The sequence below is a fragment of the Anolis sagrei genome, chromosome 2 (genome assembly GCF_037176765.1).
Source record: "Anolis sagrei isolate rAnoSag1 chromosome 2, rAnoSag1.mat, whole genome shotgun sequence".
NCBI classification, from domain to species: Eukaryota; Metazoa; Chordata; class Lepidosauria; order Squamata; family Dactyloidae; genus Anolis; species Anolis sagrei.
Genome location: NC_090022.1, coordinates 244,233,083 through 244,257,805, shown reverse-complemented (window position 1 = coordinate 244,257,805; position 24,723 = coordinate 244,233,083). Strand labels below are relative to the sequence as shown.

At 37.5% G+C, this 24,723-nt stretch overlaps 1 protein-coding gene across 2 annotated transcripts in view; it reads left to right on the top strand.

The window, feature by feature from the left end:
• Positions 1–23,848, top strand: part of KCNN2 (potassium calcium-activated channel subfamily N member 2) — a 103,509-nt gene extending 79,661 nt beyond the window's left edge. For both annotated transcript variants that reach the window (XM_060761918.2, XM_067464490.1), the window contains 4 exons: positions 10,405–10,515; positions 13,515–13,642; positions 19,623–19,692; positions 21,234–23,848. In XM_060761918.2, coding sequence (XP_060617901.2) covers positions 10,405–10,515; positions 13,515–13,642; positions 19,623–19,692; positions 21,234–21,521 — 597 coding nt within the window. In that variant the 3' untranslated portion in view covers positions 21,522–23,848. The remainder of the gene's footprint in view (positions 1–10,404; positions 10,516–13,514; positions 13,643–19,622; positions 19,693–21,233) is intronic.
• Positions 23,849–24,723: the final 875 nt, after the last annotated feature.

Here is a 24,723-nt window from a genome sequence, read left to right as displayed (position 1 = left end):
CTGGACTCAATGCTGACAATGGAACCTCAGGTGTCGGCCATGACCAGGGGGGCATTTGCACCACGAAGACTTGTGCACCGACTATGCCATACCTTGGGAAATCTGACTTGGCCATGGTAGTCAAGCTCTTGTTACTTCCCATTTAGACACTACAACATGCTCTATGTGGGGTTGCCTTTGAATACTATTCGGAAGCTGCTGCGGCATTTCTCTTGGCTGCCTATTAGCTACCGAGCACAATTCAAAATTCTGGCTTTAACCTATAAAGCCTTAAACAGTTCTGGTCCAACTTTCCTATCTGAACTTATCTCCCTCTATGAACCAGTTCAGAGATTAAGATCTTCCAGGAAGGTCCTGCTCTCGGTCCCACCAGCCTCACAAGTGTGGCTGATGAGGACGAGGGATAGGACCTTCTCCCTCCCGAGTGAGATCAAGTTTGCCCTCTTCCTCGTGACCTTTAGGAAACAGCTAAAGGCCTGGCAGTGGAACCAAGCATAGGAATATTTAAAGTCAAAGTGAAAGTTGAAAGTGCAATGACCCAGGACTGTTTATGGACAACGACTATGTCTTTGTGTGATATGTGATGTTATTTTATGTGGTGTGTTTAATAATATTTAATATTTTATCAGGGGAGGGTCAATCTTGATGTTTTATACTGTTTTTATCAATGACATTGAATTGTTGCCAACATTGTGAATCACCCTGAGTTTCCCTTTGGGATTGAGAAGAATGGTATATAAATACAGCAAACAAACAAACAAATAAATAAATCTGTTAAAATTTTTACTTGAAGGACAAAATGAGTGAAGACTTATATTCCTGCTCTAGACTTTGTTGTCTCCTCATCCCTTCATCTAGATTTCATGAGGAGAATAGACAGCTAAATCATAAAACAGAGGCCACACTGTGCCTTACCTTTACTTTTTTGCCCCAGGACCCCAACATACATAATTTAGAAATGGATAGGAGTTTTCTAGTTTCAGAAAACTCTCCTTTTTGGGAGGGGGGTATATGTCCATAAAATAGAATATTTACAGATTAATCTTAATGGGGATGTTTGCTCTCAAGGCTTGTAGAAATAGTGAGTGAGTGTAGGTGCTGTATGTGGTCTACAGACCATGTGTTGGCCACCAGTGCTTTAAGTGGAGATTGGAAAGGCTCAACTTTTTTCAGGTTAAGTCTGCACTTTGCCTCTGGTTTATGACAGGGTTATGAAATCCATGTTTGTGTATATGTGCATACATATGCAGGCCTTCAGGTTGCCTGTCCCCTTACAGCAACCCTATTAATCTCATAATTTTTTCTTAGGTGAGAAATATTCATTACCTTCTCCTGAAATGTAGTGTACAGCACCTGGTATGCATAGGTAGTCCCCTGTACAGTGCTAATCAGCCCTGACCCTGCTTAGCTTTCAAGTCAGATGGGATCTGGGGCCTTCAGTAGATTCACTCCCATGGGTGTAAGAGTAGAGATATTGTTTTTAGCTGATTCTATGGCGCTCTGAATACAATGCTCTGTGGAATCTATGGGAATCTATGGTGGCATCATTTTGACTGTAGAGAGGAATGAGAGTATTTGGATTTTCTTTGTGGGAAAAGTGCAGCATAGAGGAGAGAGTTTGAGGGAAAGTTGACCCTTTCCACCCCATGCAGTTGACTACCCTTGAGTTAAACAATCTCATGGATGTGATTAGGGAAGATCTCAGCTAAGTATCTGAAGAACAATTCCAGACTGAGCATGCAATAATAATAGTAATCTTAGCTATTAAAGCAGCTGAAGGGAAAGCATCATGGCAGGGGTGAGCTATTCTAGCTAGAGTGAAAAGTGGTTAGAAGTCTACTTCTCTCACTTTCTCTTTTTGAAAGATAAGTATTCTGTTATGTCAAACAGTGCTGGGGCCCTACAGTCCGTTTGAAAGTTGAACGGCAGTTCTTGGAGAGGTGTTTACTCATCTTTCTTCAGAAAATGGGTAGGAGAAATTGACAAATTAAGGGTTACAAAAAAAAAATAAATCTGTGGAATAGGTCACTTTGCCATTCCTGAATTCAGGCTAAAATAAGCCTACAATTACATCCTTATTCTTCTGGGTCATTAGCCTTGCTTCCGGATTCAGGAATGCAGTACAGAAAATAAAGCTGTATGAGTGAAGAGATGCACCCCCTTTGAAGAGATCACTAGTGCCACTTCGCCTTTTTCCCCAGGAGGAAGGCTTCAGTGCAGAGCTATTCTCCTCCCCTATGGTTATGTTTCAGCTTTCAAGAAGAAAAGGTTAGAAAAGTCATAGCAGCAATATCACCCAAATCCAATGTATTTCCTTTCCATTTTCTTTTCCTTTTCTATTATATTTCTTTCTATGCCTGCAGGCAGTCCAGTGCCTGGAAAATGTTGAGGTTTTACTGTTATGAAAGAGTTAGACAATTATTTGGAGGTTAATTTTGTCTCTGCACACTAAAAATAACAACTAATGAAATTTCTCTTATGAAAGCTGTTCCTGATCACCATCTTTTGGGTACAAGGGATGTGATATTACGATCCTTTTGCCCTTCTTCTAAATTTCTCTCAGAAATCTAGTGTCTTTCTATCATTGAAAAAAAGACTTAGCAGTTCTTCGTTGGCATACATTTAGTTTAGATGCGCAGTTTTCCAGAGTTGCAAGTCAAGTGTGTGTGTATATAGGCATTCATTTCTGTAAATATGTAAGATCTGAATACTAGATAGTCTCAGGCTCTCTTTTGAATTGTGACAAATTTATTATAGTGGAGAATGCTAGTTTTAATAATTAAACTAAACAAAAACATGGTTGAAATGGGAAATTTAATAGAAGAGTGATAAATGACAGGATTATTTATCTTACTATAGCTTATAGTGGAGCCCCTGGTGGCGCAGTGGGTTAAACTGCTGAACTTCTCAACTTGCTGACCAAAAGGTTAGTGGTTCGAATCCGGAGAGTGGGATGAGCTCCCGCTGTTAGTCCCAGCTTCTGCCAACCTAGCAGTTTGAAAACATACAAATATGAGTAGATCAATAGGACCTGTTCTGGCAGGAAGGTAACAGCTCTCCATGCAGTCAAGCTGGTCACATGACTTTGGAGATGTCTACAGACCACACCAGCTCTTTGGCTTAGAAATGAAGATGAACACCACTCCCCAGAGTTGGACCTGGCTAGACTTAATGTCAAGGGGAAACCTTTACCTTTACCTTTACCTTATAGCTTCTAGCAGTTTAATGGTTGCCATGTCACAGGGGACTTGAATTTCCTGTGTGCTTTCCCCTAAAATTAAAGGAGCTATCCAAAGTGCCAAGCTTCATTTTCTAAATATGTTCAACACCTAAGAGAGGTCCCTTAAAGTTCAACTAAACTTGGAACAAATTTATAGTCTTACCAACATCATCCCATCCATGCCATCATAGGAAAACATTGTCCCAAGCCTAGATAATAATGTGAATGCTTATTTGCAAAATTTGGTCAAGATTAATCATTGGTGCACTGCTGCAAGCAGCTGAAAAATATGCAAATATAACCCGAGTCCCTCTTCGGAGGTTGAGAAGGATGGGGTATAAATGTTCTAAATAAATAAATCTGGCACAGAACCTTATTATATTCACATATGCCTTGTAATGAAATGTTGTTTCTGGGATTCCTTTGAAGATGTAGATAGATGGGATGCAAAATTTCCCTCACAAATAAGAGTTTTGCTTCCCATGAAGCTTTCCTTCAGCACCCTAATTTTTACCACTGCAGTAATTTGAAATATCACTGAACATTTAAAAACATCCTATTAGGACTTCAAAGAAAGGAGGAAGGGGAAAGTACCTAGAAAATGCAAACAGAGGAAATATAATAGTTGTAGATGTAAATTATTTTCAGCGTCTCACTCTCTGCAATGCCAGAAATTTAACAACTGAAGGAAAACTCCATTTGATAGGATAGGAGTCTTATTTGGAGGGCAAATAGCTTAGCTCCTTATAAAAATGTATACACTAGGATTTACTGAGTTTACTGATTGTTAAGTCATTGGTAGTTTAAGTGTGCCATTTTTCCACTGTGGAACAATTATTCCAATTTATTTATGCTTTCTGAAATGAAAAAAAAAGATGAATGAAGGGGTTTGGAAGGCGGTGGTATAAATGTTAGGGCAATGCGTGTTATTTCTGCATGAACCACACAATTAGCTTTGCTATGCAAAGACTGCATTATATATCTTTTTCATAGAATCTTTTAGAAAAGGTCAAATGAGAATCAAAGATGTAAGAAAACATTGAATAAAAATGAAAGATGAAATTAGGAAGTACTAGTGAAACATAAAGAGTAGAACAATCTGTTTTGCTCCCTCTAAGAAGTATGAAAAGAATGTAGATAAATCAACCTTCATTAAAATGTTTGCACTGGGAATTAAAACATTGCTCAGCTTGAAAAAATCAGAACAATCAGATCATGTCATTTGACAGTAAAAAGCAGAGAAAAGTCGTAGCTGAATTCATTAGTTGCCAATTCTAGAGAGAATATTCTGTTTGTCATATGACAACAGCTATAACATCCTGTGTGTATATATGTATATATTTTTGTTCTAATGCCTACCTTGCTTCTTGCTTTTGAAATTTTCAATTCGTAATATGAGGGTTAATATATGGGAAATCTCATTTTCAAACTTTCTGTATTTCTAGCTGTTCCTGCAACTTCATTCATTCTCACTCTTTCTGAGGTTGCTTTGAGCATGTATGGAATTGAGGAAGGGAAATTCCTACAACATTATTTTATGCCTCCTATACCTTGGCCTATGGGTTGTTGTTATCATGTCACACACTTCGTACTGTGAAAAGAAGGAAAGTCACGTTATGTTGGAATGTGTATGATGCTTGAATACCAAATTTCAGCTGTCAGTTGCAGAAAAACCTTAGTGGTGCTGACATTCCTGTCTGTGAATTAAGTAAAAAACAAACAAAACCCAAGCACCTTTTGACAGATTGATAGGTAGGTAGAATTTGCAATTAGATTTTTCTATAGGTTGAAAAGCTTTCGCTTTTGTCTATATTGAGATTTGGCTTCATTTCCTCTTAATTACTTCAATGCTGTAAGTTATTCATTCTCTCTATGTTTGTGTGTGATGGAGAACCACTGCTATGCTGAAAGGAGGAGGAGGGAGGAAGGTGTGCAGTGGCTAGGAGCCCACTGGGGTGCTCTCAGGCCACCTCGTGCCTTCCTTGGGCCCTCCTCCCTGCATAAGGATGGGTTGAGCAGCCCTGTTCTGATGCCAGCAGAAGCATAGCCCGGGGGAAGAGGCAAGCAGGGGCCAAGGGAACTCCAAAGCTTCACCCTCCTCCCAGCAAAAAATTGGTCTAGCAGCCTATCCTTATGCTGGGAGGAAAACCTGATGGTGATCCACCCCTGGCCCCATCCTTCATCCTCCTGCCCCAGCAATTCTTTGGCTGTAACACACCATATTTTGAGCTGGACCTAAGTAAAACAGTGGCATATGCCTATTTGATATTTTAACATATGGAAAAACTGTTAACATAGGGCAAAACTATATGCTTAGCCAAAACCTGTTCCTTGATTTTTTTAAAAACTGTATCGCCTTGTTAAAGGCTTCCTAGTTTTTGGTCTTTGTCTAGACATTTCGGGATGCTTTCACTACTCATTGTGAGTTTGATGACATTTTAACAAAAAGTGTTCTTTCTCCAAAGGTTAATTAGTTACTGAAGTGCCAACTATGGTATATAATCATTTTTTGGAAATGGTTGAACTTTTGGGAAGTTTATCATACAGACAATGTAAGGAGGGAGGAGCAATGGGTTTCTAAAGAAATTTGGACATTTTGAAGCTCTTGGCTACATTTTTGAAGGCTTGACAGTTTGTTAAAAATAAACCTACAGAATTTTATTCTTCTTGAGCTTCTCAAGGGGAAAATGGAATGCATGCTTGCACTGGATTTGATACATTGCCAAATTGTGTTGTTTTATTTCCATGTATTCAGTGAGAGGATAGTCTTGAAAAGGAAAGCAAGGTGATTTGGTGAACAGGTGAAAGCTTTTATTGGTAGGGAAAAGACTGCAAAATAGTTCAGAGAGCAGGCCAAACAAAGTAAATATGTCACCATCTACCCATTACACCTTTTTTCTTATAGAGCCACCTGAGTTCCATCTGACATCTTAGTTCCATCCTTCCCAAACTAGTCTGTGACTTCACATGATATAGAGTTCAGAGAGAAAATGGAAGCTGATCTTTTGTGGATTCTGCAGCCTCATGTAAGCTCCCAGACTCAGCTCCTGGCTGCCTCTAATGTGCCCAATCTGGGCATCTGAAAAAAAACCCCTCATTTTTGGGGTGAAAGCACCCTAGAAATGATGAAGATACATATTATGAGGAATTACTATTCAGTGTATTCCTTGGGAGTAGCAATTTATCACAATTATATCATTCTTCTTTAATGTACCGTTAATTCAGAAGCCAGCATGCACCAGTGAACCTCCTTTCCTACATTCTTGTGACATATGTTAAGATTGAGAAAGGATTGAGTGTCAACTAGGTCGATCTCGAGGATCTCAAAGTTATAATTGGTGATGATACTACTAAAAAGTACTGTAAGAGGATCACTAGAGACCTCAAGCTTTTTATCTAGAGGAAAATTCTATCAGATTTTTCTAAAAATGTATATTTTTTATTTCAACAAAATTCTCAGTCTTGTGTGAACATGGAAATTTGTATATTTTTGTGCTTAATTTTTTTAAAAAAATTAAAATATTTTTTGTATGGACAGTCTGTTGTGATTTTAATCAGTCAAATAGGAGTATCTTTGATTATACAGCTATAATCTATATATGTCGTTTACAATTTGTCTTATCTATAGCCTGTAATGGGCAGTAAACAGAGCAGTGTTGTCCTGGAGGGGTATTGCAGTTTTCTTGGTAGTTTATTGCCAAATATATATCCTGGCTGGTCTATTGCATATAGAGGTGGAGTTTGGATTGGATTGGATTGGTCATTTTCCAATTCATGTACTCCAGATACGTGGATGTATCAGTGGAAGGAGGGGATTATCAATTTTTCACAATAATTCAAAAAGCAATTTCAGAATATTTCCCATATATCTGAGTTTATTCCCAGGGCATCTATGCCAGTGGTATTTTACACAAGTGTACCCATGTGAGCCAGTGTGGAGTAGTGGTTTGAATACTGGATGAGGGCTCCAGAAAACTAACACTCAGATTCTTGCTCAGGGGACAGAAAATAATAATAATAATAATAATAATAACAACAACAACAACAATAACAACTTTATTTTTATACCCAGCCTCCATCTCCCCAAAGGGACTCGGGGCAGTTTACATGGGGACAAGCCCGGGCAAACATAGATTAAGAACATGATAAATAAAATAAAAATTAAAAAATTAAATAAACATATCATAAAACATAACACAACATCATAAAACAATCAATAGCCTGAGCAGTAATAAATACTGAGCTTGGAGGTCTAGGAGCTTGTGCAATAGTTTCCAGACAGGGGCTCGAAGAAAAGTGAAAGAGCCAATAATAAGTAGGGCTAGAAGGGTAATATCATTTGTCCTTCGAATACATTCTTGCCAGGAAAACCTCAGATAGGATCACTGTTGGCAGAGTCAACACATTAACAACAACTGCCACCAGTGAGCACCATCACCAGATATATCATCCAGCCACTGTTGCTGGAGGCCCCTCTCTATTGGTGAAAAGTCACTTACAAATTTTGTATGGACCTTCAGTCAGTTTCTTGATGAAGATAGGATTGCTCACTTAATCCTTGTGATTTCTGTGCCATTAAACTGACCTGTATCCAAGGCCATCAACTATTTCCAATGAAGCAACAAATACACACAGGCAGATGGCCCTTTGTGCTGCTCAGTGCTAAAAAGATGAGTCAATTTCTGCTTTGTTGAGTTAGAAGCAATAACTTGATGCTATGCTTACTTTAAACTATGAGAGCAGCAGCACAATTGCTGTTATTATATAGTCTTATGTAACAACAACATTTGGTTAGCATTTTAAAGCCAAATATATTCTTTGTAATTTCTAGATTAATACAGCAGTACAGTATTTGGGTTTTTAACACTTCTCTGAATTTTGCAGTTCAGTGATCAGACCCCAAATGCATACAAAGATGCAAATATAACAATGTAATGTATGTAATTCTGTAAACCAGTGGTTCCTTTTTTTGACCAGGGACCACTTTGACTAGGGATCACACTCCGACATTAGTATCAAAAGGGTTACAAATCAGTTTTTGATCAACTTTAGATTTGGTTTGGTTATTTGGGGTGCTGATTCAGAAAATTGCATTGGACAGACCACATCAGCTCTAGTTTCTGATACAGAACATATGCCACCCAGTAGTCGCCATCTACTCATCCACAGAAAACCATATTTAACAAGCCTCAGCAATGCAAGAGTATTTCGCGAGACCAGTTGCTCTTGTTGCAGCGATGTAGTAACGGTGAGGCCGCAGACCTTATTTTAGTTCTTGCAGACCACTTTTGGTCCATGGACCACAGGTTGGGAACCACTGCTGTAAACTATCAGTTTTTCTCCCTTGTGGGTAATACAAAGAGTAGATTAAGTAGTATTTTACCCTTTGTGGTTTAATTACATTAATGGTAAGACTTTTATTAAAGTCCAAAGATAAAGTTTAAGGAGACTGCTGTTTTTATTGCATCTGTTCCTAATAAAATTATATTTTCTCTATTCAAAGACACTGTGATCAGGTATTATGAATAGGCTCAATTAGTCTCATGATTGCGGCAGTCTAAATGTTAAATGCTGTTTTAAACATTGATATTAATATCCAGTTTTTTCTAATGTCCATAATGTATTTTCCTGCCTTACAGAGAAAGCGGAGAACGGATTATGTCTATATGCAATTGATGATTTCTTTATCACTGTCTGTTTATATGGATAGATAAAGGTATATAGAAAAGATCCATAGTCTTGCAGATAGATTTTGCTTTGCAAGAGCTAATCCCCAAACCTCACTGAATGTATTATCTTCTCTTTCCAAATCTCAACTTTAATTTTACCCTTCTTTTGGCCATGTGGAATAACAGCTTTCTTTCCCCCTCAGATGTCTGCAACCTCCAATTTTTACCTTTTACAAACATAACATGAAAACATCTTAAAGCAATTGCTACTCATGATGTATGAGTCATGAATAGCATTACACACTACTAATAGATTTGGCATGTTTAGCTTGTTTTAAAAAACTCATTTTAAAATATAAAAATGTCCCAAAATGTTCTCCAAATGCCAAAATAGTGTTTTGAAATAGTAGCTTATATCATAAGCTAACAATGTTAGTTGTATAGTTAGCCCTCCACAGGCATTAGAGGCACAGGATCCCCATGAAAGTGAAAAACTATGAATAAAGAACTGGTTCTTTTTTCAACCTGAGATAACATTTCTAGGAATTTCTAGGTCCTGCAGCACAATTTTATGGTCACCTCGCAATGGATAGAATTGCACTGGAAAACCTAGAGTTCCCAAGAGATGTTTTCTATAAGAATCTCTAGGTCCTCCAGTATGACTGGAAGAAGTTGACCATAGTATTGTATTGGAGGACAGAGAAAATCCTGGAGAGAATATTTTAATCAAATCTGTGAATAATCAAATCTGCAAATGTCAAACCTGAAAATGTGGGGCCTTATTGTGGTTATAATATTTGTCAATATAACATTATTGGGCCACTTTTATTACCATTTCTTACTTGCCTCTTCCTGTGGATCGAGGCAGGGAACAACAACAAATAACATTACCCATACCATATGTACAAAATCAATACATATTAAAATCTTTCAGTAAATACTTTAAAAACCATATCTCAAAAATAATCTGGATGGACCTGCTTGAAGAGATTGGTCTGCTGATTTAAACACAGACATCATCTTGAGCTGACAAAGCTTTTCTGGCTGGTCATTCCATAGTCAGGGGGTGGCCAAAGAAAATATCCTCTGGGTATTTGTAGCAAATTGCAATGCTTTCATCTCTGCATTACATTGTTCTCTATTGGGGATACAAAAGAGTAGAAGTAGGAGAAGGCCACAAATCCCCCCATGAAGTGTTGGAACAAGAGAATTGTCTGCTTTGGGACTGCTGGTTGGAAACACATGGAGGGTAGGAAAGGGGGAGATGAACTGCAGTTGAGCTGGCAGTTTTGGAGAAGGGTGCAACTATGAAACCAAAGTTCTTAAATCAATGGCATTAGTACCAAATATGAAACCACTGGCAGCTACAATTCTGTAATTTAACTGAAGGAATTTAACTAATGCGACATTATCCTAGCCAGAAGCTAAAGAGATTTTCCCCATTTTGTCAATGTTGTGCTTATTCTTGGGATAAGATGTGATCACTCTTTGGGTTTTGTTTTATGCTCTTTTCAGGGTGCTGGCTGCACTGCACTGGTGGTGGCTGTGGTGGCAAGGAAATTAGAACTTACCAAAGCTGAAAAACATGTGCATAATTTCATGATGGATACCCAGCTAACTAAAAGAGTAAGTTACACATGTTACATTTGTATTCTGTAATTTAAAAGGAACCGTGTGTTTAACATTCTTTTCTCATGATAAACAGTTCTAGGGAGCTGGTTTTGAACAATCCTATCCTGAGTTGCTGAATTTTGAAGATTATTTTCAGCATTTAGGTGTTTTGTGCAGTGGTGGCAGATGTAAATATTTTGTTGTGCAATATCATATCAAAAGTAAACTACTTCCAGGACATGATCTGAAGTTTTATGATGGAGCAATCATAATAATGATCAGTAAGATTTGAACTCATCAGTGCCTGAATGGAAGATTGGCTTAGAAACATAAACTCCATTATCCTACTAGGGAATAATGGAGTTTCTCAGCCTCTGAGAAAGTACAATGTGTGACTATTTATCCTGGCATAAAACAAGTAGTCACACATTGTACTTTCTCAGAGGCTGTATAAGCCAACAGTTTATTTGTAGCACAATGATTGTTTTCACAAATGCACATATACACCCTTCTCTTCCTTTTGACCATTATGCATTGCATGAACTTCGGACCTTGGTAGTTTTGTTTAAAACAGCTACGGGATGCATATGTGAGGTCTAGTGAAACTATGTATGTGTCTTCAAGATGTTTGTCGATTTATGATAGCCCCATGAATTTCATAGGGTTTTCTTAGACAAGGAGCACTCAAAGGTTCCATCTCTGAAAACTAGCCTATGGCACCCAGTAGTTATTAGTGATCGTCCATCCAAGTACCAAGGACGTTAAGATCGGCCGGGGAGGCCCTGCTCTCGGTCCCGCCTGCGTCACAAGCGCGGTTGGCGGGGACGAGGAACAGGGCCTTCTCGGTGGTGGCCCCTCGGCTATGGAATGCCCCACCCGTAGACATCAGGCAGGCCCCTTCGTTGCTGGCGTTCCAGAGGAAGGTCAAGACGTGGCTCAATGAACAAGGGTTTGGCTAACAATGCAACTGAACTCAGGAAGATGGTATAAATGAACAAGGAAATGGTAGAAGGATTATGAGAACGGAATCTGATTTTCACTGAGGCGTTGATGACTATGTTGTGTTGTTTGTATTGTCTGTTATGTATGTTGTGTTTTAACTAATTGTGATTGTTATATAAATTGTACTGTAAACCGCATTGAGTCGCCGAATTAGGCTGAAAAATGCGGTATAAAAATAAAGCAAATAAATAAATAAATAAATAAATACCATCCTGGCATATATTTTTGCAGTGATAATAGTGAATCAAGGTTTATGTAGTGTATTCTGTTTTGATTCTATCATAGTACAAAACTGTGGCTAGTGAATTAATTGACTGGAAAATAATTAAAACTGAAGCATATATTCTGGAATAGGCTAGTAAACAGTCTTACTGCTATCTTTCTGTATAATTACTTTTCTCTGAAAGAATGTTACAATAGAATTCCCGCTTGTAGCAAGTACCTGACATGGTGGAAATCTCGCTCCTTTGTGCAAATAAGATAAAAATAACTTTTCAGATAAAAATGCTTGACTCTCCAGTTAAAATTCTAATTGTACAGTTACTTTTGTCTCCTAATGAGCATAGAATCCAAACCTCTTTTTTTCCTGTTCTTTTTTTTTTAAAAAAATGGAAGTTCTCCATGACATCACAAGATAAGAAGGAAATTGCTGCACATGGGAAAGAGGCAGGGAGCATACATATTTATCATATCACTATTTCAGAACTGCTTCCCAAGCAGTTAGATATGGATAGCTGCTAAGAGAAAGGGGCAAATAGAGTCAGATATTTGTGGTATGGTTATTAATAAGGTGGAATTCACTATCCCCTTTGTAGAACTACCCTTTTAATGCACTCCCACCAACACATCCATTTAGAGCTGTGGTTCTCAACCTGTAGGTCCCCAGGTGTTTTGGCCCACAACTCTCAGAAATCCCAGCCAGTTTACCAGCTGTTAGGATTTTGGGAGTTGTAGGCCTAAACATTTGAGGACCCACAGGTTGAGAACAACTGATTTAGAAACTAGTGGAGAACAAAGAACATTTAATAAGTATCTGGAGGTACCTGGCCATTTGATTAGAGCCACACACACGCACACTGTTTGGGGCATCTGCTGAAACATCCTAGGAGGTCTGTGAAAATGATAGTATCATTTTCTTTCTGGCAAAAGCCATATGGCCAAACACTTTTTAATTGTTCCCTGTTCTCATAGCTGTTTACTGTTTGCACAGGTTCTTATAAGTTGTTATATACTGTATCATTATTTTGCCTGTAACCATCTTTCATTTTATATTTTCACGGTCTGCTTTATAATATTGCTTACTCTTCCATTAATATGTTGTTGATAAATGTATCTGTAGTTTTTCCTTCTGTATTATTCTCTGAGTCCTTTTAGTGGGATCCTGCTCTTCAAAACCCACTAAAAACTTCAAAACAGGAGGAAGGAGAACTTTATGGGAGGAGAAAGGGGAGACCTACAGTGTTCCCTTGCTACTTCGCAGTTCGCTTTTAGTTGACTTGCTGTTTCGTGGGTTTTTGAAAATATTAATATAAAATATAACATATTTGCGTCCAGTGGAGGCCAGGGACCCCGGAAGTGCAGCAGCCTGAGGCGCGGTGAGGAAGGCCTGCCTCCTTGGCCTGCTGCTGCCTGTGTAGCTCCGGAGGCTCTGCAGGGGTCTGTGGAGGCCGGGGAGGCACCCTTGGGATGGGCCAGGAGATGGGTAAGGAAGCACAGGTTAGAAAATAATATATAAAATAATGTATAAATATTAAAATTAATATGGTGTCCCTACTTCGTGGATTTTCACTTATTGCAGACGGTCCTGGAAGGAAATTCCTGCAATAAGTGAGGGAACACTGTATTGTAGTTCAGCAATGTGTCTCTTGAAGAAGGATATTTGTCATGTATCTTAAAGGCATCTGCATGGAAAGAGAGAGAGAGAAGAGTATGAAATTTATCCAGCCCTCAGGAAGACTCAAAAGGGATGTGAAGTGTTTTTATTGAGCCTGATGTTTTCTTTTATAAAACAGGTGAAAAATGCAGCTGCCAATGTACTCAGGGAAACATGGTTAATTTATAAGAATACAAAGCTGGTAAAAAAGATAGATCATGCAAAAGTAAGGAAACATCAGCGCAAATTCTTGCAAGCTATTCACCAGTAAGTACCTTTTCAGTTTATCTATTCTGTCACTCTTAGGGGTGCTATGATAATCTGACAGGTTTCAGTTCCAATGTGGATATTGTTCTACTGGCAAAGGCAGCTGTCCAAAACTACCTTCTCTCTAATTCTGTTTTCCTTAGCCTATGGATAAATGTATCTCTGTGTTTGTGAATATGCATTTGAATCTCGTAAATCCCTTTGAAAATAAAAGTTTAGCATCTGACATTAAATGTTCTTTTAAAGGCATAATCCAGTCTACACACAAATATGCATATTGTTCCTAACAGCAAAGATATCTGAGATGCTCAGATAACCATGACATTTCCATGGACATCCTAAGGCAAGGAACTGTAGCAGAATAACTACATTGCCATAAGTTGACAGATTTCATGCATAACTTGCTCCTTATCTGCTAAGATATGATCCACCAGCACTTGGAACTGAATATCTTAGTGTGAATTATCTTTGATATAACTGAAAGAAAGTGTACTTCATCTATGTAGTAGTTTGGAATTGGAATTATATTTGTATGTTATATGTCACAGATATGACTATGAATACTATTGTGTTATATTTTTTTCTGAGGAATGTTGTATTATGCCTCTTTCATTAGGTGAGATAATATATTTTACAGACCTTTCAAAATATTTCAGTTATTAAACCCTAGTGAATCCACCAATATGCCCAGTTTAGTAATCTGCAAATTTTGTAATTATTTCACATCCAGATAAATGTCTTATTTATTGCTAAAGGTTTATACTTGGTAAAAATTAATGAGACAAAAGTTGGTTCTATATTAGCATCTCGGAAGGACAAAATTGTTTGGGTTGGGCTTAATTTTTCAAATGAAATATTATTTGGAAGGTACAGGATCCATACATTTATAATGCAAACAGCACAGTTTCCTTATCCTTTTGTTTTAAGTCTCTCTTTAAGATGTGGTCAGCCATTATTTTACCATCACACAGGAACACAAATCAATTGCAGTGACAGGAAATAAACATCTCCATCAATGGACTTTTGTTGCATCAAAATAGTTGTTAACAACAGATGATATAGAGATTGCACAAGGAATGTTGCAATAAACTTGTAGGGTATAACATGTGAGTGGAGTCGTAAACAGAAGATCTAAAGATGGTTTGACGTATCCTACTCCCACTTTTTGTCCAGCTCTTGTCACTTCTTTTAATTTCACATGAATAGTGGGACAAGGAAGGGGGAAATGGGGGGACATTGGTTTTTAACAAAGTGGGCAAAATTCAAATTCTGCTGTTTAGCGTGTAGTCTCCAATGTGGTTAATTTAAAGTATAAATTAAATTTGAAATTGGCTTATTTAAAGAAAGTTTAACCACCACTTTTTTGGGTTTAGATGTCAAACTAATATATAGTTATTCTAGAATTAAACCAAAATCTTACACATTCCTTTCAGTTGAACTGAAGGAAGGTAAATGCCTGAGTCTGAGACTCACCATGGTCCATTCTCATAATCCTAAATTCTGATTTATAATGACATCTGAATGAAATCAAAGGGTATTTTACCACATCTAATGTAACATGGGAAATTTAGCATCTGGGTATTATTTGCTCAGAGGCCATTGTGCTTTAGATAATCTCTGTCTGAGACTCCTGGATCTTATTTCCAAAAGTGTCTAGCTACATATCATCCCAGAAAGTAGTTGAGAGAACAAGGAGTTGATTAAATGACTTTGCTACTTTTGCTATTAATTAGAATATATTAAATGGTTATACTATTTTTTCACCTTCAAAGAAGGAGTTGGAAGAGACATAATTTATTAATGGTTATGTAGTATGTTCAAATAAAATTCTATAGCTATGGTAAAAAATGGAAAAACACAAAATCATTCTCTTTAACCTTTATTTTAGGTTGATATCCCAATTACACTCAATAAATCAATTTAATTCATTGCTTGTTGTTGCACAGTTTAGAGGATGGGTTCTTTAGTACCGTATGTGGCCTGTAGACTATAACACAATCAAACTTGATCAATATATTATAGTACTATTAGCAAGGTGGTTGTATATAGTTGCTATAAAGCACATCCTGCTGAACTCAACGGGACTTTGTTCTGAGTGGAAAGGATTAGGACTGAGAAGCAGATTTTACTGCAGTGAATCCAGTCATGCTCAGTCTTCAAGGATCATTACCTATTTTTCCATATTACAACAGACTCTATCTCGGCAATAGGCACCAAGATAGACATGAAACAGATTGGCTATTAGCTGCTACAATTGTTCTCATATTAATACAATTAAGTAATGTTAGGTTTGTGTGCTAATCTTGTTAACTAGGTGTCCTCTTCTAGAATTATTTGTAACTTTTTTAAAAAGCTATTTTGATCTCCCTACTTACGTGTTAGAAATTTATTCTCAAGGCCTGGGCTTATTAATCTCAAAAGTGCTGCATAAAGGTAGCCTTCATCTGTTATTGGATAAGAAATGTAATAAAGCCATTCATAGTGGCCATCTTTTCCTATTATTCAGAGTCAGGATTTTGTTTTAATGCTGACTTTTCCTTTATCTTCATTGGGTGCCCTCCATGTCAAATGGAAGGGGTTAAATTCAATATTGTATTTTAGTAAACAATGAAGTACCTATATCCAGGGTTAAAGATAGCTGGTTAGATATTTGCTTTCAGAATGTTTGTATTGTTTTTCTATCTAAGCCCAGTATATTTCTTTTTTAAAAATCATGCCAACCTGACCACCTTCTTTGTCTATTTAGATTTTTAACCCCCTCTGTTTCTTTTCTATAGCCCACCCAAGACTTAAGTTAGGAAGAGGAAGACAGACCCAACTTACCTAGTTTACATACACAAATCACAGAATCCTTCTGTTTTTAACATTTAGTCATACGATTAATATTTAATGGTCACAATTTATTCTCATCTGCAAGCTGGAGCGGAAGGTTAACATGTTTAGATACCACTCTGTATGTTTGTATCATGGAGGATGAGAAGACATTGCTTGTTTGCATACATGATAAAAGTTGGTGTGAAAGCAGAGAACCGAGAGATACGGCTGCCTTATCTTGTACCAAAGTTGAGCTTTGACAATCACTGACCCACAGAGTGCTTATGGGGAAGAAAATGTATGAAGTACAAGCTGCCTAATGGAGCCCACTGTGCTCACATGAAGACCTTCCCTTGTGTTGATTTGTTTTAGTCTATTTTACACTTTCTTTTCTTTTGTTTTGTCTTTTTATTTCGACAATGAAAATAGAGCTCGGAAGTAAGTTGTGTGAGCTGCTCATTTAAAATTTGCAGAATTTACCACTGTCTGCATGCGATAAATTGATACTTTATTTGTGAATTTTCAATAGTCTGGTTGCTACTGTGAAACTGCAATCCAAAGTCATGAATTTCTTCTGTGATAAGTGAAGTTCAGGATGAAGTAATCAGGGTGTCAATACTTCTCAATTTATAGAGAAAGATCTGGCTAGTTTCATTTTAATCTGACTGTTGCAGCTAAGAAATGACTCACTTTATAGAATGTTTGCCTCTCCATTGTTACCTCTAAGGCTGATCTACTTACCTTGAAAAACACAAACATTTCCTTTTCAAGGATAATGTACAAGTGAGATACATAATCGGAATATAAAAATCATACACCCAAGCATTCTTATATGGAAGATCAGATGAAGCACATCTCAGCCATAATGTTTCTGATTGACTTTCCCTCATCCAAAAATAACTAATGGCCTTTTTATTTCATTTTAGCATTGGTTTTCGTCTTACATAATCTTTATATACACTATTCACAGGCAACCCCCTTCCTGAAACTGTGAGTTTGGTTCCCCTTCCCCAGAATAAGGCAGAATGTGTGTTACTGCAGTCACACAATTGTTCACCTGAATTACACCTCTTATTTCATCTTTTGAAGGGAAAGAATTAGACCAGTAACCAACACTGTGACCATTATCCAACACTTTGTAATCTGCTTCATGCCAAATGAAGTAAGTTACACTATGAAACAGGAAGGGCTTTCTCCGCTTTCTCCCCACACCTCTTTGCAATGCAGAAAACATTTAAAGTTGCCCTGAAGTGCCAGGGAAATTAGATGGGGTTGAGGACTAGTGATGTCTGTAGAGTGAATGGGTTAAAAATCCCAATGATTCTTCCTGCGTCATTGAGGATTTAGGTCACAGAGCTCAAAACACAGTAATAAATAATGGAATCATGAATGAATAATTTCCTAACACCTCTGTGGCAAATCCCCCCCCCCCCCACCATTACCTCATCTTCCTAAGACACACATACTCCTTCATTTTCTTTGTAACCTTATAATGATAGATGGCCACCATGAAGAAGATAGCTCTCTAGCAATTTGTGGATAGTGATTTCCCACATTAATGTAATGAACAGAAACCAACCTTTTGCAAATGGAGTTCCATTCAAGCACCAATTGAAATTTTTCACTGCCTGCCAATGGTTCCTCTCCCAACTTCCTTGGATTAGCTCTAGAGGCCAACCAGGCATCCGGGGCAGATTTTGAGGTTTCATGAAGGGTGTATGGAATAATTTCCCCTCCTAGTTCTGATAATACTTGGCCAGTTCAGAAAAAGAGTTCAAATTAGATTCAACCAGGAAACCTTACAGAACCTACAGGCTCTCTGTATTTGCTTCACTGGAGATAACTGTTTTAGAATGGTCTGTGTATATATCATATATAGATCTGACACCTCCCTTAAGACCATTGGAGAAGCCTGATTTTACAGGAGTTCTCTCTGTGTTCCATTGTTATAAATGTGTAATTCTGAATTGGATTATTTTATGCATTCAAACATTTATCTGTTTAGTCCATTCATACTATGTAGCAAGTAGAGAGCCAGTGTAGTAGTGGTTTGAGTGTTGGACTACAAATCTGGGAGACCACTTGCTAATGGAAAGCCACATTCTCAGCTCAGAGGAAGGCAATGGCAAATCCCTCTGAACAAGTTTTCCCAGAAATCCCTATGACAGGTTCACCTCATGGTAGCCATAAATCAGAAATGACTTGAAGGCACACAACAACACCATCATTAACAACAACAAGCAAGGGTTATTTTTATCATGGAAAATGTTTCTGTTCTTACATTTTTCAATTCTGAAGAAAAACTGTGCCCATTTTTTTCAGCTCGCGGCAGCCTAACTGGGTGCAAATTTTAAAAAATGCAGTGGTTTTCCTATTCCAGTGCAAAATAACACATCTTGTTTTTCTTCTCATTATACTCAGCTAATTAGCCTGAATAGAATTACGCATCTAGGGAAGAATATACCCATGAGTCTCTTTTGCAACATACATCTATGATACTTGTTCGTTTCATCCCTGCCAGATAAACAGGCCAACTAAGCCAATTTAGACTTAATGTGTATACCCATTTTAAAAATTGATGGTATTCCTAGTCTGTTACATTAAGGACATTAAAAGGATATTAACAAGGGTGCTCTTTATTTAGCTGCTGGTCAGATAAAAGCTTTTAAAAATGAAGAAGGAACTCACTTATCACTGTATTTTCATCAGGTTCAAACACCTCCTAACCAAATCCATTTCAGACTGAAAAGGGCTTCTACCTGTATCTAATCATGTAGACATAAGGAAGTAGTTTGCTTACCAAGGCAATAATAATGAGATTTAATGGTTCATGGCTTCCTATGCCTACTTGCCAGGATACTGGAGCTTTAAGGAATGTTTTGGCTTTCTTTCATACACTATGAATAAATCCTTACCTACCACTTTGAATTCAGCGTTAACCATGGCAATTAGTAGTCTCGGGGACATCACATTTCTTGCTCTCTCTTTCTTTTTTGCGGTGTTAAGGAAGCATGCTTTTCATTGTACCAGACACATAACCAGTTATGACTGTACACAAAGTATTTGAGACATTGTCCATGCGGTTATCTGTCTAGATGCATGCCGTACACAGCTTTTGTGAGGTGGCCAAAAACATGGTATCTGACTTTGGATTTTCATTTTTTAGATTAAGAAGTGTTAAAATGGAACAGAGGAAACTGAATGATCAGGCAAACACCTTGGTGGACTTGGCAAAGGTTGGTGCAAGTTTATCCGAAAACAGTGTGCTTGTTTGCTTTTGTGAACTGATATCCATCAAAACTCTGAAGTTCAAAATAAAAATTAATAGAACAACTGAAATAATTCATAAGATATTTCCAGAATTATTAGATTAAACACTCTCTGTTTATTATATATAGATGCTAGGTATTACTTAGATGATATTTTTAGCTGATGTTATTTATCAAGTGATGAATAATATTTTGCTCATATCCTAGTTGGCTTGCCATAGGCAGCTGGGAAGCTGCTTTGTGAACACAGGGCTGGCTTAAATATATCTTTCTATCATGACTTATTTTGTTCTCATCATATTGAGGAAAGTTGATCATTCTAACTGCTGAACTAACAAACTGTCAAAAACAAGATAGCATAGGTTCTAAGACCAGAGGATAAAATTATGTTCATGCAAGGAGGGGTTTTCAACACTTCTTCCACACTTCATCTTCTCTAAATCTCTATAAAGATTGCTATTCCTTCAACAATACCAGGTGCAAAGGGACATGGACTATCTGAAAACACTGCGGTGAGTGCAGGTAACTGCAGAATGGAGGAGGGAGACATTATTTCAATTTGTTTTTGGCCATGTATGTAAAGTTAATCTAAACAAATGGCTTTACTTCTGTGGAAGTGAAACATGATTTTGACTGTGAGAAACAGCACAAGAAGCCACAAAAATGGGAGGAGTTGTGTTTAATGGGTGAGGAGGCAGAGGAAAGCAAAAGTAACTGGAACAAAGAGATATTGGTGTTTAGAGATGAAACGCAGACATGTGGTGACAGAAGGAGAGATGCAGAATAAGCCCAATGATGAGAAAGGAAAAACAGAAGAAAGACCGCAAATATGAGGAAAAGCAGGGTAAAGAAGATGGAGAGATTAGAGGATGCATAGTCAATAACAAAGACAACAGAAGAGGACTGGCACAGGAAAACCTGTTCCTTGTGAAACTCCTATTTAGCATTTTTCAAGGTTATAGATGTCAGTCTGCCAACATGACCCAAGAGGCAGAGAGCAGAGTAGGACAATCAATTTTACTTATTTAAGTAATGGAACCATTGTTTGGCTGTGTATTTCTATCATAATATAATTATCTTACAGAAATTAGCAGGCAAACTGCTTCACAGCAGGTCAGATTATTTGTCCATGTAGCAGTTCTCCAAATTTTAGGGCAGAAATTTGTCCGAACACCTACTCCTTTCTATCAGGAAATGCCAAAGACTGAGCAAAAGACTGTCTGCATGCAAAGCAGTTTCTCTACCCACTGAGTATACGCTTCTCTAGTGGAATATTTAAACTGAATATCATTTCGTCCTCTGGTTTCTTTCCTGAATTTGAATATGTAGACACAGACATCTCATTTTTGCACTGTGTCTTGAATTCTTATTAGACAGAGGAGCCCAATGTTTGTGGGGTTGTGCCCATATTAACATACATTGTTTTAGAATTGAGCAATCTCCAAGTGTTTGGAATTAGTAGAATAATCCCATAGTCCTAATCATCCACATTCTCCTTTTTCTTTCAGACTCAAAACATCATGTATGATATGATTTCTGACTTAAACGAAAGAAGTGAAGACTTTGAGAAGAGGATTGTTACTTTGGAAACAAAACTGGAAACATTAATTGGTAGCATTCAAGCTCTCCCTGGACTGATTAGCCAGACAATCAGCCAACAACAGAGGGATTTCCTTGAAGCTCAAATACAAAACTATGATAAGCATGTTACCTACAGTGCAGAACGGTCAAGGTCCTTGTCTAGGCGAAGGAGGTCTTCCTCCACAGCACCACCCACTTCATCAGAGAGTAGCTAGAAGAAAATAAGTTAACCACAAAATAAAGACTTTTTGCCATCATATGGTCAATATTTTAGCTTTTATTGTAAAGCCTTATGGTTCTAATCAGTGTTATCTGGGTTCTGATGTCAGAATTCTGGAAACCTGAACACAAAGTTTTAGGCCAAAATGAGTGAAAACTCTCTCTATCTCTCTTTTCTTTTCAGATGCACAGTGAATGCACCTATTATTGCTATATAGATTGTTCCTCCTGTAATTTCACTAACTTTTTATTCATGCACTTCCAACAAACTTTACTACTACAGTATACGATATAATAAAAGGGTTAATTTCTGCACATAGTTGCTTGGTCACTTTGACTTTAACATTCCCAGTTCTTATTAATTTTTTTACGGAAATGTTGAATACGCCTCAGTTAGTAGAAGACTGAGCTTATTCTGTAACATGATTCAGAGATAATCTTACTTCACATACTTGCTATGCAGAAAAAGAGGGGTTAATGTGTATGATGTATTGATTTAAAAGACTGTGTTAAACTGTAACTGTCTATGGATCTAGTTCTAATTCACCTGTTGTCCATCCAGTTAATGTAAGCAGGATCATGCATGCATAACTGGTGCAGGATTCCACCAACTTCCTGACACATATATGCCAAATCTGCATGTCTGTCTTGAAAGTTGTCATTGTCATCTTCATTTTCATTAGGTCAGCTGGAAACAGTGAACTGAGAAGTTACTTTTTTTCAACGAATGGCTTCAAAGTTCAGAAATGACAATTGCTGCACCAGCTCCTTATTGCTCCATTCCTCCATCACTGACTGCATGCTGTAGGGTCTTCTAGATTATTTATGCCAAATAGTTTACAAAAATGGGGAAAGGGCTGATATATAGTTCTTCAAATCATTTTAACATTTCTCAAATGGGGATTGGCAGGAATAGCATTTATTTATGTTCGTCTTAAGAGAAAGTCTTCATTGATCAAAAATGTCTTGGCATCTCAATGTATTGTGTGTCTTTTATGTGCTAGTGAGATCTCTGTAAACTCTTCCATTTATCCAAACTTCTCAATATCTATATGCAGTGTTCCATTCTGCTAAATAAGGTTGTACATGATATTGACGTTGAACATCTGTGCATAGATGTACCTAGAGTTGACTGGTCTTTAGGACATGTCTTGATGCAGCAAAATAACGGAAAACTCAAAATTTGCAAAGAACCAAAAGAAGAAACAACAGCTGCATGCAGCACAATTATAATAGAAATATCTATTGAACCTGAATACTTTTAGAAATGCACATAACTATAGCAATGTAACAATACAGGGTGTTTCACAAAGATGGACCTGATTTGAAATCACTACATTTCTGCAACCAAGAACTGCCTATGAATAAAACTCTTGAAAGGATGGGGTATGGAATTTCAAATGATTACCATGAGATGCCTCTCCCAGCACCCAAACAGCCTCAGTCATTCACAAGATGGCAGCTCCACAACATAAGATGTTTTTGTTTTGCAGTTCAACAAGACTGAATCTGTAATTGCAGTAAATCATGGAGGGCACATAGAGCATTTATAAAATGGTTAGTAAAACTTGACAACTTGATAACTCATTAACCTGTTCATAACTTTTTGTGTAATTGCCATCATAAAATATACTGCATTGAAATTGAGTCCATCATTTTGAAACACCCTGTATTATGTCTCAATATCATGCAGTGGATATCTGAAAATGTTCTATTTTTATAATGTTCTTTTTCAAGGTCAAAGACAGAAATATATAGTATCTGTATTTAGAAAGGCATATCTTTATTATAATTGTACTACTTGAAGCTATGTTTTGGTTCTTTGCACATTGTTGCATTTTCAGTTAATTTACTATCAAAAATAGTCCTATTTTGTGATACTGTTGATCTGATAGATGAAAAAACCCTCACCCTCTTCACAAAGGGTGAGAGTTTGTAGATTTCAGGGGGCACGGTTGTGACCACATTTGGAACAAACCTGTTATATACATATTGCATTACAAGCTAATCCTCAAAATTGACATCTCTGCATCCTCGTAGGCAAATTTGAAAGCTTTTTCTCTTTCAACATGCTGGTGCTGAAAGGATTAATGAATTACTAGATTATATTGGAGCAAACTTTAGTTGTGTCCCAACATTGGCTCTAAAGAAAGACGTGGTGAGATTCTGAAATGTGTTACAACAAAACAGTCGTGCATTTGACCATTGTTTCTCTAACTACTTGTGCATTTGGTCAAGTATACCAGAATGCCTTGCCAAATGCATAAACAGAAAAGTGGGCAGGGTGATCAAATTACTTAATAAAAAAATCAGTTAAAAAGTATATTTTGGCTGTGGTACATAAATTTCCACATGGGAATCTGAAGGCCCAGTCATTCCCTCGTGTTTTCTAAAACAGGAGTTTTCATCTTACCCTCTTTGAGTGCAATTTGACTCCTGCCCTGTCATCCAGAAAAGAGGTTACCATATTACATAGTTACCTGGGTTTCCAAGAATCTGGACCAATTTTATTTAGTTTCCCATTTTGCCCGTTTCCACACTCGCCTGACTAAAAAGCAGATGCACCCTTGTCCAACTTCTCTTTGTGTTTACTGTGTAACGTCCCAAGCCCTGTGACCTCAGAAATACCTGCTCCAAAATGCCTATTTCTTTTTGGAGTTCTCCTCAAAACAGTTACAGAAAATGACTCAATGCCACTTCTGGTTATTTTGGGAAGGACTTTTGACAAAGGTATAGATAATGGGGAGTAGGCTTTTTTCTAATAGATAATGGGGAATGAGAAGAGAAATGACCCAATCCCCGTTAATTGCCTACCCCAATATATACAATTGTTTTTATTGCCCTCCCCACTGCCATATTTCTGCTGCATTTGATATCATGGACTCCTTTCAGCTGAGATAAATGTGATGTATAGCAGGAAATTACATAGCCTGGTGACTAAGAATGCGAGCTGGGATCCAGGAAGTTTCCTGCTTCATATCAGCAAGAAATACGATACACGATGAAATCACAAAAGCAACAGATGGTTTTATACAAGCCAGCATTTCCTCAACCTCCCGTCTTCCACGTGGCTATTATAATCATGGCCTACTCATCAGGGTTGCATTACAATTTAATGAGATGTATATAAAGTATTTTGCATACCCTTAAAATGCCACATGCTATTGTTTCCAGGTCCATATGCATCACATTGTTTCC